Source organism: Notolabrus celidotus, chromosome 14 (assembly GCF_009762535.1).
Source record: "Notolabrus celidotus isolate fNotCel1 chromosome 14, fNotCel1.pri, whole genome shotgun sequence".
In the NCBI taxonomy this organism is placed as follows: Eukaryota; Metazoa; Chordata; class Actinopteri; order Labriformes; family Labridae; genus Notolabrus; species Notolabrus celidotus.
The window spans coordinates 8262346-8278855 of NC_048285.1; the positions used below are offsets into that span (position 1 = coordinate 8262346).

The 16510-nt window shown below is 39.6% G+C and overlaps 1 protein-coding gene across 8 annotated transcripts in view; it reads right to left on the reverse strand.

Annotated features, from left to right (window-relative positions):
- The window catches only part of lsamp (limbic system associated membrane protein), an 899933-nt gene that overhangs the window by 402772 nt on the left and 480651 nt on the right, over positions 1 to 16510 (reverse strand). The window contains exon 1 of one of the 8 annotated variants that reach the window (XM_034701355.1): positions 14283 to 14766. The exons of 6 other annotated variants lie outside the window; for them this stretch is intronic. In XM_034701355.1, the coding sequence (XP_034557246.1) occupies positions 14283 to 14346 (64 nt within the window). In that variant the 5' untranslated portion in view covers positions 14347 to 14766. Of the gene's footprint in view, positions 1 to 14147; positions 14189 to 14282; positions 14767 to 16510 lie in introns of those variants that run through there. One more of the 8 variants, XM_034701357.1, reaches the window with a different exon arrangement.

The following is a 16510-nucleotide window of genomic DNA, read 5'->3' on the forward strand; positions in this document are numbered from 1 at the left end:
TGTATCTCACCTTTGGGACACATTGAAACTCTTCTCTCCTCCACTGATTCCATCCTGACCTCTCCTGCTGAGACTTACTGCTCCCTGTCCTCTGCCATGACAAGAAGATGTTAATGCCAGACAGCAGGCTCAGTGGTGGGAGGTTTTATGGCAGCAAGCTGGGTGATTTCTGGCAATATGGCAGTGTGTGTGCGTCTGTGGGTGTGTAACCTTGGCAGTAGATTGTGTTGTGTTTGCTCTCCTCTGGCTTCCTGCCAGCTGTGTCTCTCTTCACCTCTTTGTTGGACACATCCAGTGCTTGAGCTTCTCTTGAGACTACCAGCATGACACACAAGGTTATATCAGCAGACCCTGATGCCACACAATATGTGAAAGGATGAACCTTGTGGGATAAAGTTAAAGTGTGTCCCTGTCACTTTGAATGTTTGCTCTCGAAAACTCACTGCGGAGAGCTGCAAAGATACAACTCCACACCACAAACACACAGTTCATACTCTGAAAGGGAAGGGAGCACTATCTAAAAAAACATAACAGTGAGTAAAAGCCCCATCAGCTTTTAGAGCTGATTTTAATCCTGCTATAAGGACAAGGTGGGCAACATTTCAAACAGTAAAGCAGAAGCGCAAGGCACCTGCGGCGGATAAAGATCGGCAGAAAGAGATGCAGTCTCTGGATTTGTGGCACCTTTATTGAGACAGCAAAATAAAATCAATAAAATCCTCTTTATGTTAAAATACTTCCACGCCTCATTGTTAAAGCAATAATATGTGAAGCCCTTAGGCTGCTGGATGCTGAATATTTCTCACTGTTTAAGTTTATTTCACATTAAGCTTTTTCATCTCCTCCCACCTTGTATCCCTCCATTGTTCATGTGAACTCCTGCCTCCCACAATCTTTCTGTTCCTGCTCTCTCTATCCATCAGGGAGCTGGCAGCTCTGACCACACGATGCTGTATCTGACTCTTTTCCTGTAAGAATTGATCCAGATCATAAAAAAAGGTGGAAGCTAATGGCTTTAGTGGAGCTCGGGGAGTGTCTAGAATGTGATGATTCAGACCAACATCAAGATGTTGAATCACTTGGGACAGTATGTATTCAATTTTGTTTTTTAAAGTATTACACAATATCACCCGATTTACTTACTACTCAGAAGACCTCATCAGTTCATGGACTTAATCCAAGCCAAGAAGCCAGAAACCTAGGTGTTTTATTTGATTCTGATTTTAATTTTAAACCACATGTTTGTTTTATCACCAAAACAGCCTTTTATCATTTAAAGAACATTTCTGGAGTGAGGCCGTTTCTCTCTCTGAGCAACACAGAGAGACTAATGCACGCTTTTATAACCAGCAGGCTGGACTACTGCAATGCTCTCCTTTCTGGTCTTCCAAAGAACACAATTAACAAACTGCAGTTAATACAAAATGCAGCAGCTAGAGTTTTAACGAGGACCAGAAGGAGAGCACACATTACGCCTATTTTAAAATCTTTACATTGGCTGCCTGTTGCTTTTCGTATTGATTTTAAAATTATTTTACTAGTTTTTAAGGCACTGCATAGCCTTGCACCAGACTACATCTCAGAGATGCCTTTAGTATATAAACCAGGTAGGTCTCTCAGATCCTCCGGCTCCTCTCTTTTAGCTGTTCCTAAGAGCAGAACAAAAACATTTGGTGACGCTGCTTTCAGCCACTACGCTCCCAAACTATGGAACAGCCTGCCGGAGGATCTGAGAGGAGCTGATGGTGATATTGAGACTTTTAAACGTAAACTAAAACGTACTTATTCAGTCTGGCTTTTATGTAGGGTTTAACAATTTTATTACCTACCTTTTACTATAATATTGATTTAAATGTTGCTTTATTATTTTAGTAATTTTAACTGTTATCTTATTCTATTTTTATGTATTTATTCATTCATTTATTTAATTTTATTTATCTACTCAGTTTTATTGATATTTTTCAGCCTTAGTTTTATTTTTCAACTCTAATCCTTACCTTTTAAATGTATTTATTTTAACTATTTTTATTTCTTAATTTAGATGCTTTAACTTATTTTAATTACACATATTTTATTTTGGTGTGCATTGGTCTCTATTTTATTTTATTTTTATGTTGTTCTTATTTTTAATTTGTATTTTTATTAGTTTTATTATTATCATTATTATTATCTTCCACTAAAATGTCTTAGCATTGTTTCATTTCTGCTTCTTTCTTGTTTTCAATCGCTGTAAAGCACTTTGGGTTGCATTTTATTTGTATGAAAGGTGCTATATAAATAAAGCTTGATTGATTGATTGATTGATTGATTGATTGATCAGTTGTAGAGTAGATCAAGTGCTACCACCTTAGTTGTCTTGAGACCAGAATTTTAATCCTTGATACATTACTAGTTAAAATCAAATGATATTTACATCTGCTTTGATAACATAGCAACAAAAAATAGGTTCACATCAACACTTATCCCGGGTAAAAAAAGTGTCCCAGTCCGAATAAAAATTACCCCTACAGTCACTTTCAGAATCAGAACAAAAGTGCTGATCAAAGGAATCAGAGAAATGATCCCTCCAACCAGAACGGTTAGCTTCTTGAATTCTCCTCCACATTGCCCCAACACAAACACTGTTCCATTTTCATGCTGCTTCATGAAAAACAATACAGCCACAAAAGCCACTATTCCACACAGACGCTCCACTTCCAAGTCCTTTATTGTGTCGCGCTGCGAAGATATCACACTACTAAGGATATGTTCAAGCATGTAAACACCAGATCAGAACTGCTCATACGCCATGTAAACAAACAACAGCTAATTTTCTGTCGGAAATATTTCAATACTAAGAAGTGGTCCCATAAACCCCACCTACTGTTTCTCTCCTCCGCTCTCACACTGTCTGCAGCAGACTAACATAACGTGAATCTGTACGAGTCGTCAAAGGGACTGAACAAAACATCAAAAGAAACAGAAAGTGCCATCTGGAAATGATTCATGTGGTTATTCACTGAAGGAAGAGTTACAAAATGCTTTGCTTTCTATAGTTTTCCTATGTTAGCTGTGATGTCCCTGTAGCTACAAAGACAGTTCCACATATTTTCTGAAAGATAATTTTCAGTGAATAGCTCATCGATGAAAGAGATGACCTGTAGGGGGATTAGAACCAATCAGAATGTGGTTTTTTTTTTTCGGATTTTGTGCACATATAACTCTTTTTGTATGATACTTTGAGCAATAAAAATCCCTGATAATACAGTGAACCCAAAATTCCTTCCCTGTCAATCAGAAAGATGTGAATGTATGTGTGTTTTTTTAAATGTGTGGATAGAATTAGATCCTGATGAGTGATTGCCACCTGTCACGACAATGAGAAGTGTGTGTGAATGTGTAGCACTTTAAGTGGTGAGAAGACTGGAGAGGTGATATAAGATTATTAACCAATTAAAGACCCTAATTACTTTCTCGAGACATAGTTTAGGAGGATTCTCTCACTGGCTCATTAATCTGTCATTCTGGTTGAATTGATCTGAAGTTGAATAAAAAGGAAGACAGAAGCTGGTGGTGAACCAGGGAGAGAGACAGAAGAACCATGAAATAACCAGTCCTAAACTTAGTCTAAGAATTGCTTTTACATATTTTTTTTTTCTTGTGAGATGTTTGCACTATGCCGATCCAAGCAAAACAAAAAATGTCCAATAGGATATGATTATGCTAAATAAATTATACACCAAGAGAGCTAGTTAACAGGAAACATGATTGTGTGTTGCCATATCGAATCCTGTCATATCCATCCAGCCTGTCTGTGTGTTCAGACCTGAACTGTTTCTTTGCTATTAAAGCAGTAGACATGAGTGAAGGAGAAATGAGTGAATCCAAATCAAAAAGATCAAAATGAGAAAAAAATCAAAATGAGAAAAAAATCCAGGCGATAAGTTCATCATTGCTGAAAAATCGTCTATTTCTCCATCTGTAGGTTTTAAGCTCCGGAGCAGCAGAGTCTTATCTGCCTCACCCTCTGCTGTGATGACACTGATCACAGGTCTGATCTAATGTCATGAAACACTTAGTTATTTTCCTGTTTCCCTCTCTCTCATGTTCAACCATGTTTATCTGCATAAAAAGTCAATCTACAATCTGACACAGGAGCCTTAAAATGTGTGAAAAAATGTATAAATGCTGATGATACTTGAGGTTTTGGGCTTTCTATTGGAGATCTCATCAGCAGCGAAAATGGCAAAATGTCAGAGGTTGAATGAGATTTAGCTCTGAGAAACAGCTTAGTCCCACATGGCTGGGAGCAGAGAGAGCTGGCATACTGAAAAGACGTGATCTCACAAAGTGGGGGATTCTTGGACAGTGGTATTAAAAATGGAGGATTTCAGGGGCTGTGGGGTTGTGTTGGAGGCTATACAAGATAAGCAAAGCCTGCAGTACATCTATATTTTATTAGAACACTACAGACATGCGCAATAATCTCAACTAAATAAGATGATTCCTACAATTTTGGTGACTAAATGTGGCGACATCATAAAAGACAGAATTTAGATAAACTGAAATAGAAAAAACTGAATCTGAGAATAATTTAAAACTGATTTCAGGACCTTAGTGATGATTTCATGATGCGTAGCAAAGATGTTAAAACAAAAAGAAGTGAACGGGGTGAAAGGCTTTGGACTAACTGTGTTGTTCTTCATTACAGTATATTTCCTAACTGTCAATCATTCACAGACAGCTGAATCTCCTGATGGATGAAAGTGTGTGGGATGACTGACAGCACCGAGGCTGCAGAAATGGACAGAAGGACGTCAGACTGAGGTCCAAGAGCTCAAATAAAGTCTGTTTGAAAAGAGACTCAATCAGTCCACAGCTCTACTGAAACATGCCAACTGATGCTCCACAGTCACAGTGAGGAAAACACAGAAAGGAAACATTGTGTCATTTAGCTGATATTGAACAGTCTCTCTGTTCATTATGTGACAGTAAATCCATTACTGTGAAACAACATCATCACTGAATTACATCATGTTAGCAAATATCTGCTCTGACCGTCATTGACTTTGCTCTAATATTACTCTGATGATTTCAATAACACATTAGATAAACTGTGATGAATGTGTCATCACTGACAATCAGTCACCAAAGAAACCCACAGTCTCCAGTGTTTGACCCTCATTACTCTGCTGGTGTTTTTAACTAACCACTTGCAATATGTGATGCAATCATGTCGCAAGGCAGTAGCAGTAGAGCTGTGTTCAATACTATCAATTTGATATGATATCCAAGAACTAAACATGCAACAGAATCCACTCAGGGAAGGCTGCAGTGCTGAGTAACAAATTCTGGACTTTAAAGAGAAGGATAAAAAAACCCTTAAGAGAGGAGGAAGGCCAAAAATATTTCAAAAAAGGTTTGAAATCATCACTTGAGCCAGCCCATATTCTTGGTAGATAATGCAGGTTTTTACAATATCTAGAACCATAGCTTGATTCCTCCACCTTACAATTAAAGTTTTTAACCAGTTTTGTGGGTCTCATGGAGCAGAGCATGTAAAACAGATAATGTGAGTTTTACCACAATGCTAACTGGAGAGAGACATCCCTGATTAATAACTACCTCATGTGAGTCACTCAGTACAGTACTGCACAGTTATGTTTCAGGAGAGACATGAGGATTTATAGCAACAAAAGCTGGAACAGTTGTGTCTAACTGATTATGATCTGCTCTATGGGAATCTCTAAAGGGATCATGGCAGCTCATAAAAGATACTGACAGGAACAATAAGCTTCCACTACTGATGCAGTGAACAGATCAGAGCACTTACAGTACATATCACTGAGATGTGATATAAACATGATGAACACTGGAGCGAATGTCATCACATGTTTAAATACTACACTGTAAAGCAGGAGTCTCACACCAGTACAAAACTAAATGCACACAAAAGATGTGATGTTGAACATCAAAGTAAACTGAAACTGTAGTTTTAATGTTTTTACGTGGATTAAATATGTCTGTTGAAATTGTTCTACAAGGCATGATGCAGTTTCTTGATTTACTCTTAACTTGTTTGGTTTCATGTTACAAAAGCGGGATGATCGAGGCAGAAGACCAATAAAAGTCTCATTCAACAGTAAGAAGGTAACTCTTCAAATACAGTCTTTATTTGATACTGCAAAAAATTATGTGATTCAAAAATGTTCTCTACTGAAGAAATGTTTAATTTCAGAATACAAATGTGTTTAAGTCTAATATCACATGGCTGCAGCAGCACTCTACATAAGATGACCTGTGATATCTGGAACATGTTCTTGAATTTGACACTTTGACAGACTGCAGTGCGAAGAGTTCATTTATGCTTCCCTTGCGTACAAATACAGACTTTGGATTGAACTACTGGATTTTCTGCCCAACGCTATCCCTAACATTTGCGAAATTTGGTCCGTGTCTGCAAGCTTGCAGAAGACATATCCATATGCATAACGTAGAGCATAAATGAGCCTTAAGAGTAACAATGTTATGTATCCAGTTCCATAACTGTAAATCTTCTGAGCCTGAAAAAATAATTATGTGTAGAAATTGGCTGTGTGAAACACAAGACTGTTTTATTAAAGATAAATAATTTTGAGATGTTGCTGTTATATCAGATTAACCAAAAAAAGAGCATGAAACATACTGACTCGACATAATGTAAGAGGGTCCAATCCTATTGCCCACAATCATGGAAACAGAGACTTTGAGGCCGGGTCACCTTAAGTCTGTGAAGGCTAATAACTATTAGCTGTCAAACTGTTGAATGCATTAGAGTTCTCTCAAAGTCAACCAGAGGCCTTCAGACACACTTTCAGTAAATCTACATTTCTTCAGACTCTGTCAGAGTGAATATTAACCCAAAGTTAACGTGACCACCAATCCAAGAATATACCACAAAACCAGAGTCAGTCACTATTTGAGTGTGTTCAGTGTCACTGCTCTGGAGAAGCCAAATTCAGACTGGGACCCAACATGATTAAAGCTGCACATCAGAAAACGTGATGCAGCGAACACTGAGGACAATCCTGTACACCAGCCTCACATCACTGTCCACTTAGAGAGCAATCAGTTGACTCTTATCTGCTTGTACAGACTTTTTCTCATTACTGCTTTAAGTGGTCGTGATTGTGCAATATGTAACCATGGGCGAACAAGAGGAGGTACAGACAAAAAGAAAATACAGAGAAAGATTGTATCTGAACCTCAGGGTCCATCTTTGTGTCTCTGTGATTTCAGGAATTAAACTCAATGTGTCAAAGATATAATTTTTGGCAAAATATTGACGAGCAGGAGGAAGGGTTTTTATCATTTTCTGAATCATCATCACATTCAGGAAGTTAAACCCACACAGCATTCCTATAAAAGTAGGGCTCTTGAAATGGAAACAATTATATCACCAGCACACACCGGTCAGTGCTCTCTGATCACAACTTAGAGACTTCACTTATGACTCAAGCAGCAACCTCCAGTCTTGAGAAATGAAGCAGATGCAGCTAGAGTTACAGAGGAAGTGTTACTGTAGCCGGAGTCAGATTTACAGACGTTCAGCATGGCTTATGCATCGAGCAATCCAGATGTCGTAAGTGGACCTTTGAAGCAAACTGTTGTGCACTTTTGGAGGAGTTTATGTACAAATCAGAGCAGATCCCAACAGCTAGAACTGGTATGGATTTAGAGGAGGTGCAACTTTTTGAGAATGGAGGTATAGTTCACTTTTAGTGTTTGTTCAGTATTTCTTCACCCTTAGCCATTTTATTTTAGGGGAATTTCCTTGTGTATTCGGGCGTTAAAGTTGGATCCTTTAGCCACACATTGTCTTACAGAATGTGGAGTTATATGTTTGTTTATAAGTCTTCACAGCTGCAGATTTTTCCGGTGTTTAATTTGAATTTTTTTGGCTTTTACACACATCTGTCTATGATTATATAGAATAAATTAAATTGATTAGTTTACTAAATATCAGTGATTGAGAGCTGGAGACTGAAGCGTAGGAGCTCTGCTGAAAATTAATTTAGGCATAGCTAGAAAAATGAACAGAAACAAGTTCATTACTGGGACTATGAACTTGAGAATTAAAAACAAAGGACTATGAACGTGAATACTTCATTTTAGCCCGAAGGAACTGAATGTTGAGTTTGAACTGGCAATCATTTGAACTGGAGTTTGAACTGGCATAATTCAGACTGAATGTGTCTTTTGGAGTTCTGTATACAAGCAATGTCTCCAGCACTGTACACACACACATACTCACACACAATGACACACTCAGGGTCAAATCGGCCACTCTTGCATAGTAGATAAAAGGGAAAGAACATTTCATGAGTAATTAAGTCTGTACTCTGAAGATTTATGTAATTAGAAGCCTCCTTCGTGGGTTTGACTCCATCTGGCAGGAATCAGGGACATTAAAGTTCCTCTATAAAATACTAATCCACAGGCAAAGTCAGAATAAAGAGGAAGGCTAGAAGCTACGTTTACTACCTCTATTTACATGTTAAGTAACTGGAATTAAACAGAGTCTAATAACAGGGATACATGCAGTAATCTCTGATGCTGGTAATTATAATAAAGACTGATTCTTTATAAACACTGCTGATAGCAGCTAGGCAGCTTTGAATCCCACAGGTGTCATGCTGATACAGACTAATAACCATAATTAACACATTTAAATTACAAACTGTGAACCTTGCAGAGGAATAGTGGTAATTATTCATGTCAGTATAAATTATAGAGCTGATACAAACTCAAACTGAAGAGCTGAAAATCGTATTTTAAATGAATAAAACTGTGACACCACACACATACAGAGATGAGGTCATCCCCTGGTTTCCAGAGAAATCCTCCCTGAGGCTGTGAGACTACAGGATTGTTCATGCCTGCAGGCTCCTCTGTCACATTTCAGCTACTGGGTTTTACAGGAAATGAGGCAAAGGTTCAGGTTCAGGTTACTTTATCCCAACCCATGGTTAGATTTGTTTTGCAGCCAAATGATGAGCATGCATGAGAAAATAAAGAGTGTCTGTCTCCTGTCCGACTCCGTCCATCCCTCCCTTTTCAATTATTTTATATACTTCTGCATAACAAGAATATGTTGGCTACTGCACTCTCCAGCCAGCCATCATGTTAAGATGCAAAAAAATGAACAAGGACCGACACTGCAGGAGGCTCAGCTCACCTTGATTGACATTAAATACAGCTTAATGTTACAGACTCGGTGTGTTTGAAATGTGACAACAAGACAACAACAACAACTTCAAACCCATACCAGTGAGAATATTTTTTTCCCTGTAAGCAAGTTATGCTTTCACACCCAGCATGTATGAATTTTATATAATGGATGGAGGCGTAGGTTTATTGCCTTCAAGCTACCCTCGGATAAATCGGTGCTAATGTAGTGTTAAACAAGCTTTATGAATTTTCTCTGTGTAATTCAGGAGGGATGTGATGCAAACCCAGAGAAATACACAAACACAATGTATTATTGCTAATACTCACACTTTAATATGTGTTTATATTAACCTCACTTAATATTGTGTCAGTCAGCTGGGTGTCTGTGTTGCTGCTGTTTATCAGCATGCATGCTGACAGGCATCATGACACTACAGGGACACCCACACGAGCTGTAGAAGGGATGAAGAGACATCTTTTAACTCACACGCACTGCACCACGGATCCACACAAAGCACACAGCTTTCCACTCCTCTGTGACAGTCTATGATTCTACACTCCTCTTCACTGACAGACAGGCTCAGCCCTTTTTTGTTTCCTCCTCTTCATCCTTAAGTACAGTAGTAAAAGCCTTTGGTGGCTCTATTGATGGCTGACTTTATCAGAGACACCAGAATTACAATATGTGTTCTGCAGATTTGCCCTGAGCAGTTATAGCATAGCCCATAGTAAGTGAAGTGCAATCCAAACACAATCAAAGCTGGGATGTTTACATAGGGAAAAAATGACTGAATTATAATTAAACGATCTGAATTATGCAGTGAGTACAGCATGTTCTGCCAAAACGCCACCATTTACTCTGTTTCTGCTTTGATTAATCCAGTTGTTTCCTTGGACATGATGGAATGGTCAATTTTGTGATTTCCCTGAGAACAAACGTGTCTTCTTAACATCATGGTCCTGTGACAGAATGAAACGACAGGTCTCTCAGGCAAAAATATATAGTTTTGTTTCAGTCACAGTGTAGCAGAGTGGAGGGAAGTGGGAACTACAAAGACCATTGTGCCACGCCTGCCAATCATCATTTGTTCTGTGATCTCTGCCTCAGATGTAGTTCAGCTAAAATGGTGAACAGCTACATTGTGAAATTGTGGGTGCTCCAGCAGCTTTAAAATCTGACATGGGAATAATTATGATTTCCCCTTGTCAAGAAAATAGAAAGGAGAAAAGACTAACAAACAAAAAACAATATGCAGACACTGCCAGCCTAAGGTGACCTACACGTCAAGGAACAAAAGTAATATGAGAAGCCACTTGGCAAATCTTCATCCTGCAAAGATTCGAGAAGATGAAAGGAAGACAATCCAGAGGCCAAAAGACTCTCAAAGAAGCATTTACAGTCTCACTTCCCCACTGTAGGTGGGACAACTTCACAAGCTTTCCCCCCAAAAGTATTTACTTGTATTTTCTTTCAAATACAGTGATAAATATTGTACCATGAACTTGTCATCGTCACATCCCTAGATGCATCCTCTCACTGAAACCCGAAAGCATCTTCTTCAGCTACTGGGCATCATCAAGTGAACAGACTTCCAGATATTTTACTGCCAGATATTCAACGAAAGACTGGATACACGCCACTGTCTTAAATCCCCTTCACTGCCTGTAAACACTTCAATTTACAGATCAGCCAAAAAAATAACAGAATCTTCATTCACAGAAATTCATTGAACTGTGAATCCATCAGCGGACACAGTACCAGAGGTGTTTTCTAACAGGATTACCTGTTTGAATGAAGGATTAATAGAAGGAGGATGTGTGGATGTGTCTTATGTTTCAACACATAAACCAAGCAAAAAGCTATAATCCTGTAATCCTATTATACTTCATGTCAGATTTTTTATGACTCAAGTGCTGAAATAAATATCCTGATTAATTTGTTGAGTGTGGAAACAAAGTGAAACCTCTCTCCGCTCTGTGCTGTTTGCTAACAGAGACACTGTGATGATGTTGTCACTGTACATCAGCTTTATTCCTCATTATGTGATTTAAATGAGTTCTATTAAGAACACCTTCGTGGATCTTATTGGTCTAGCAATATAAGTGTGCGCCCCATTTACAGAGGGTGCAGTCTTTGTCGTGGCAGTCGCTGCATGTTCAACAACTGGCCATGACCCTTTGCTGCATGTCTTCTTCTTTCTATTTCCTGCATTTCCTGTCTCTCTTCAGCTGTCCTATCCCATAAAGGCGATAATTGCTCTATTTGATGAATAAATTAAAACACATACTGCTACAGTTATTCAACACTTAGCAGGTATATTACTTTAGTTTGTTAATGAAGAACTGTGTGCAGTTAGTGGGAGTAAAGGAGTACACATACCATTTATTTTCTTGATAAAATGATTAGATTTTCCATATATTTCATATCATGTTTGCTGGATTACCAAACAAAGTAAAAACGTTGACTCTTACAGAGAATGTCTCATCATAGCTGCTCCACACAGACCTGGAGGCATTCAAGCGCACACATAACTACATCCATCAGAGACTGAATGTTTTCTCAGTGCTTCAGGTGGAATTGTAGTCAAACGACAATTCAAGAAGTTAACACAGGTGTGACAACCAGAGATACTGATGACAAATCTGTTAAAATGGTAACAAGATAGATTAAAGGTTATAACGGTTCAGCTTCAAGGAGTTCTGCAGTTCTGCTTTACTCCTTCATTGAATAGAGGGAAGAAGGTATTTAAACAACATGCTAAATGTGTAGGCACCCATATATTATTATCATCACACCCTGATCTAATCAATAATCAAAAACAATCTAGTTTTCTTGCAAACAGAAGTTGCTGAGAAGATCACTGATCAATGACAAGGCATAAAACCACAGCAGATTTCAGAAGGCTGCAGTCACAAGCAGTTTTTGATCTTTATATTCTCTCTTCTCTTCATCCTGTTAACTGGTTGCACTTTAAAAGCCAGAAACAAATCCAGTGAAGAGTGGTCTGAGCAGATGAGTCACGAGAAGCTCTGCAGTGTGAGACAGTGAGACAGACATCACTGCTCCTCTCAGAGGAAACAATGACTGAGACACAGATGAACCATTCTGCTGTCAGTCATGTGCAGGAAGGTTTGAAAAAATTATTTAACGGATTTTCAAGAAAGGAAAAGGAAATCGAGTGAGAGAGAGAGAGAGAGAGAGAGAGAGAGAGGGTTACTTTTTGTGTGAGCAGATGACAGAAAAGTTAGAGGGGAGAGCAAAGACTCAAGCAAGTTGTTCGTAGGCATCTAAATTTAAATTAAGCCAACAATAATTTCCAATACTTCATGAACAAATAACTTTAGAGCTATCAAACTTTAACAAGTGTAAAAGCTACAGGGACCGAGTGTTTGGTGCTTAAGGACAGCACAGGGTGGGAATCAATTACGGGCACAGTGAGCATAAGACAAAAGACCAAATATGTCCTATAGTACAGCAATCCAGACAGTTTCAAAGCATGGCACAGTTACCATCATGTCAGTCCAGTCAGTTAATCCTGTACTGCACTGTAACTGGATCCCCATACAGCACCAAATCCACTTCAAGACCCTGCTCATCCCCTACAAAGCCCTTAATAACCTTGGCCCCCTCATACCTGACCGACCTACTCAAATACCAATCCCCATGTCGCCACCTCAGACCATCAGATGCCAATCTCCTGTCCCCCATCACCAAGATCAAGCACCGCACCTTAGGGGACAGAGCCTTTGCCGTCGCTACACCAACTCTCTGGAACTCTCTCCCTCCAAACATCCCCAACTCTGCCTCTCTTCTCTCATTTTAAAAATCAACTCAAAACCCACCTCTTCAAAAAAGCAGACAACACGTGTCCTCTACTTTCTCCCCCTCTCTGATCCTTATACACGTATCTGTTTTGCACATTATGTAAAGCGTCTTTGAGTGTCTAGAAAAGTGCTATATAAGTCAATATAATAAATTATTATTATCATTATTAGTTCTACAATCAAAAGCTGGACTAGGAAGCTGTTTTTGTGTCTGCAACGTCTGAAGTCTGATCACTCAACAGGTCTCTTAGTTTAAAACATTGACTCTTTAACTGACTGTTGAGGCTCGCTTGTGTTTCCAGAGTCAGACTGAGCAGCTGATTGGTCACTGTGCTGCTTCCCTCATCACCATCCATTCACAATTCATTTAAAGCTGCTGTACTTACAGTCTGCAGAGCATCATCACTTACTGCTGACATTTAATTACACAAGGAGACAGAGGATAATACAAGACTACATCTTTCTTATCCTCCACCCTGCTACTCTACTTTTCATCCTCCTCCCACCATCTCTGCTGGTCTCTAAAGTCTGCTCTTTCACACTGTTTACTCAATCTGTCTTTGTCCACGTGTTTCACACACTCCTATTAACCTCATACACTCCACACCACATGACACCTCACCAGCATTAAGATCAGTGCCAAAGAGAAGCTAATAGATGAAGACTGATCCAATTGAGGATGAGACATCATGATTATATTGTAAAGATATGTTGTTTAAGAGATATTAAAGTTAATAGAAGCAAAAGCCTGCAGGTTGTTCAATTGTCAATGCAATTTTTTTTTAGTTTTGGTCATCCGTTAGTGACTCGCATGTTTCATCTGATGTCAGAATTTAGTGGAAGAGAGGAGTTGACAGTGGAACAGCCTCCACATCTTGTTCACTTCTCTACTTGTATCCTGAGAAGAGACTCTCTACTGAAGCTGTCAGCTGGGACCATCAGCCTCTGCGGCTGCTCTCTTCTCTGTGTCACACACTGCTCCTGAACATAAAGACTGCTGTCAGATCAGCTCAGTTCACCAACAACTTTATTTCGAGCAAACAGAGCTCTACTGTAACAGACAACAGCAGAAAGTCAGCATGAGGACATCTCTGTGTCATGTCAGTGTTTTCAGGGAAGTCACTTTCACATACCTTCAGAACTCGAGTCAGCAACAGACGGACAGAAGCAAAAGAAACATCCACGGTAGCTGTCATTTCTCTCTCATCTCCACAGTTTGAGTGGAAAACGTCAGGACATGAAATGAAAAGAATGAAACCATCCCTTGCCTTGAAATCCAAAGAGGAAAGCGACGCCGGGGATCCACACGGTGTGTATCCAGAAGGAAAGCATGGCGTCCTTTCATCGAGTGGGTAAGCTCCTTGCTCTTCCCGACAAAGCTCCGTCTCCAGCGGTTAATTTCCAGAAGAGAAAGCGCTGAAAGTGAAGCCGAGCGGAGGAAGAAATCCCAGTCTGACCGCTGCTGATGAACACAAGAGCTGGAGACTCTGTCACTGCTCCACCTGCTGCTGCACACGGACGATAGCGACCCCTGTAGGAATGCTTATATGGAGCGCGCGTGTGTGTATGTGTGTGCGCGAGCGTGCGTGTGTGTTGGGGGGTGGGGCGGTGGGGGGACCACAAACACGACTGTGTTCAAGTCCTCAGTGTTCAAGTCCTAGAGTCCTGGTAGAGTCTGACGAGTCACCAGTGTCTGAGTACGAGTCCCGTCCTTATTACAAGGAGGACTGCTGTTATCACTTCAAGTTGGATGAACCTGGATTTATTGTGCGGGACCTTTTGGATGATTACAAAACACATTTATTTTATTAACATTGAATCCGTAGGTGTGTCTGTATATTTGAATTTATCAATTAGTGTGTCGTGCGTAAATGCGCAGCGCACTTCTTTTAATGAGTGGACACACTTATCGATTCCACTGCGCTGTGAGATCACTGCAGGCGTCCAGTAAACTCAAAAAACCTGCAGCCAAACCGCTATTTATCAGAACTACCTCAAACAACTTGGACCCAGTGGTTGAGTCACTTTCGTTGTCAATATTATCGTAAGCATGCTAACACAGTATCAACAGTCTGAAGTAACTTCAGCATCTCACTTCCCTGGGTCCATCCTGAACAGATGCCTGTTAAAGTTTCAGCTTGTTTCTGTCTTTTCCTCGAAGGTTTTTTTACATATCCAACACGTTGCACTGCTCTAACTGCAATTACTGTAAAATCTTCATACGCAAATCGCAGGCGTCTTTTTCAGGCATGAACTGTAACTGAACAAGACGGCACGTGTACGCGCATGCAGACAAACACACTTTCAAGCTTTTGCTCTTAACTGTATACATAAGTAGGACCTTAGATAGAAAATAAGTAGCTAAACATTAAATATCAATATAGACAGCAAAATAAAATATTGTGTACAAATATAAGCCTTTAGGTAGGCGTGTATTCATAAAGTGTACTTATTCAGAATTGGGTTCCTTTAACTGTGTCCAAAGGAGCTGCTGAGATCCATGTGTAAGTGTTATGTCAACTGTGAGGCGAGTCTGGTCGGTCTCACTGGAGAGGGTTAGTTATCTGTGTGCATACTCCTGTGGTGTTTTACCCCACAGAAAACCTGACAGCAGATTTATTACAGCTCTCACAGTCACAGTAGTGCTTGCATGGTTTTTATAATTGGACCAACTCTTTCTGCAGTGGGAGTGTCAAGGCGAGGCACAGAGGGACCTCTTTTGAATTTTACACCTGAAGAATAAAAAATGGAGAAAATATTCTAGAATTTGAAGCATATCCCAGAATTAGACGTGTATAAGATACTGATTACGAGACTTCATTCTTGTCACTTTGATTATATTCCCAAATGTTGGGTATCCGAGAAGTCAGGTATGGAGGACAGAAATAATGGGTAGTGAAAACAGTATTAACAGTAGCAACAACAATAACCATGAACTTGTGAAAAAAACAGGACACATGATTAAACTAATTTAAATTAGCAACTACAAACTAAATACAGTAAATAACATAAAATAAGGAGTAGGAGGTATGCAAAGGAAGGCTGTTAAAGTAATCTGGAAAAGGCTGCCATGTCTTAAAGTACTTTGCAGTGGAGCCCTGGCAGCAGTATTGTATCTCCTCTAAGTTTAAATATGCTGTTACATCTCTGACCCACTGGGCATGTGAGGGTGAAGCCCGGTCCTTCCATTTAAGAACTACAAGCCCATAGGCCAGAAGGGAAGCAAATCCCAGGGAGTTTGAAAGGCAAACCTCCTCTGAAGCCACACCAAACACTGCAGTTATAGGGTTAAGTGGAATATTACAGGAGAACATGTCCCAGAAATTGTCAAATACAGAGAACCGAAATGGGGCAATTGACCGGCAAGAGAAAGATGTTTTACAGAGAAGCTGGGGCAGCATGAAACCTGTGACAGGTGGGATCAACCTCAGGGTTGGCAAGTCTGTTTCTGCAGAGATGTATTTGATGGAGTACCTTAAATCTAAGTAATGGAAGA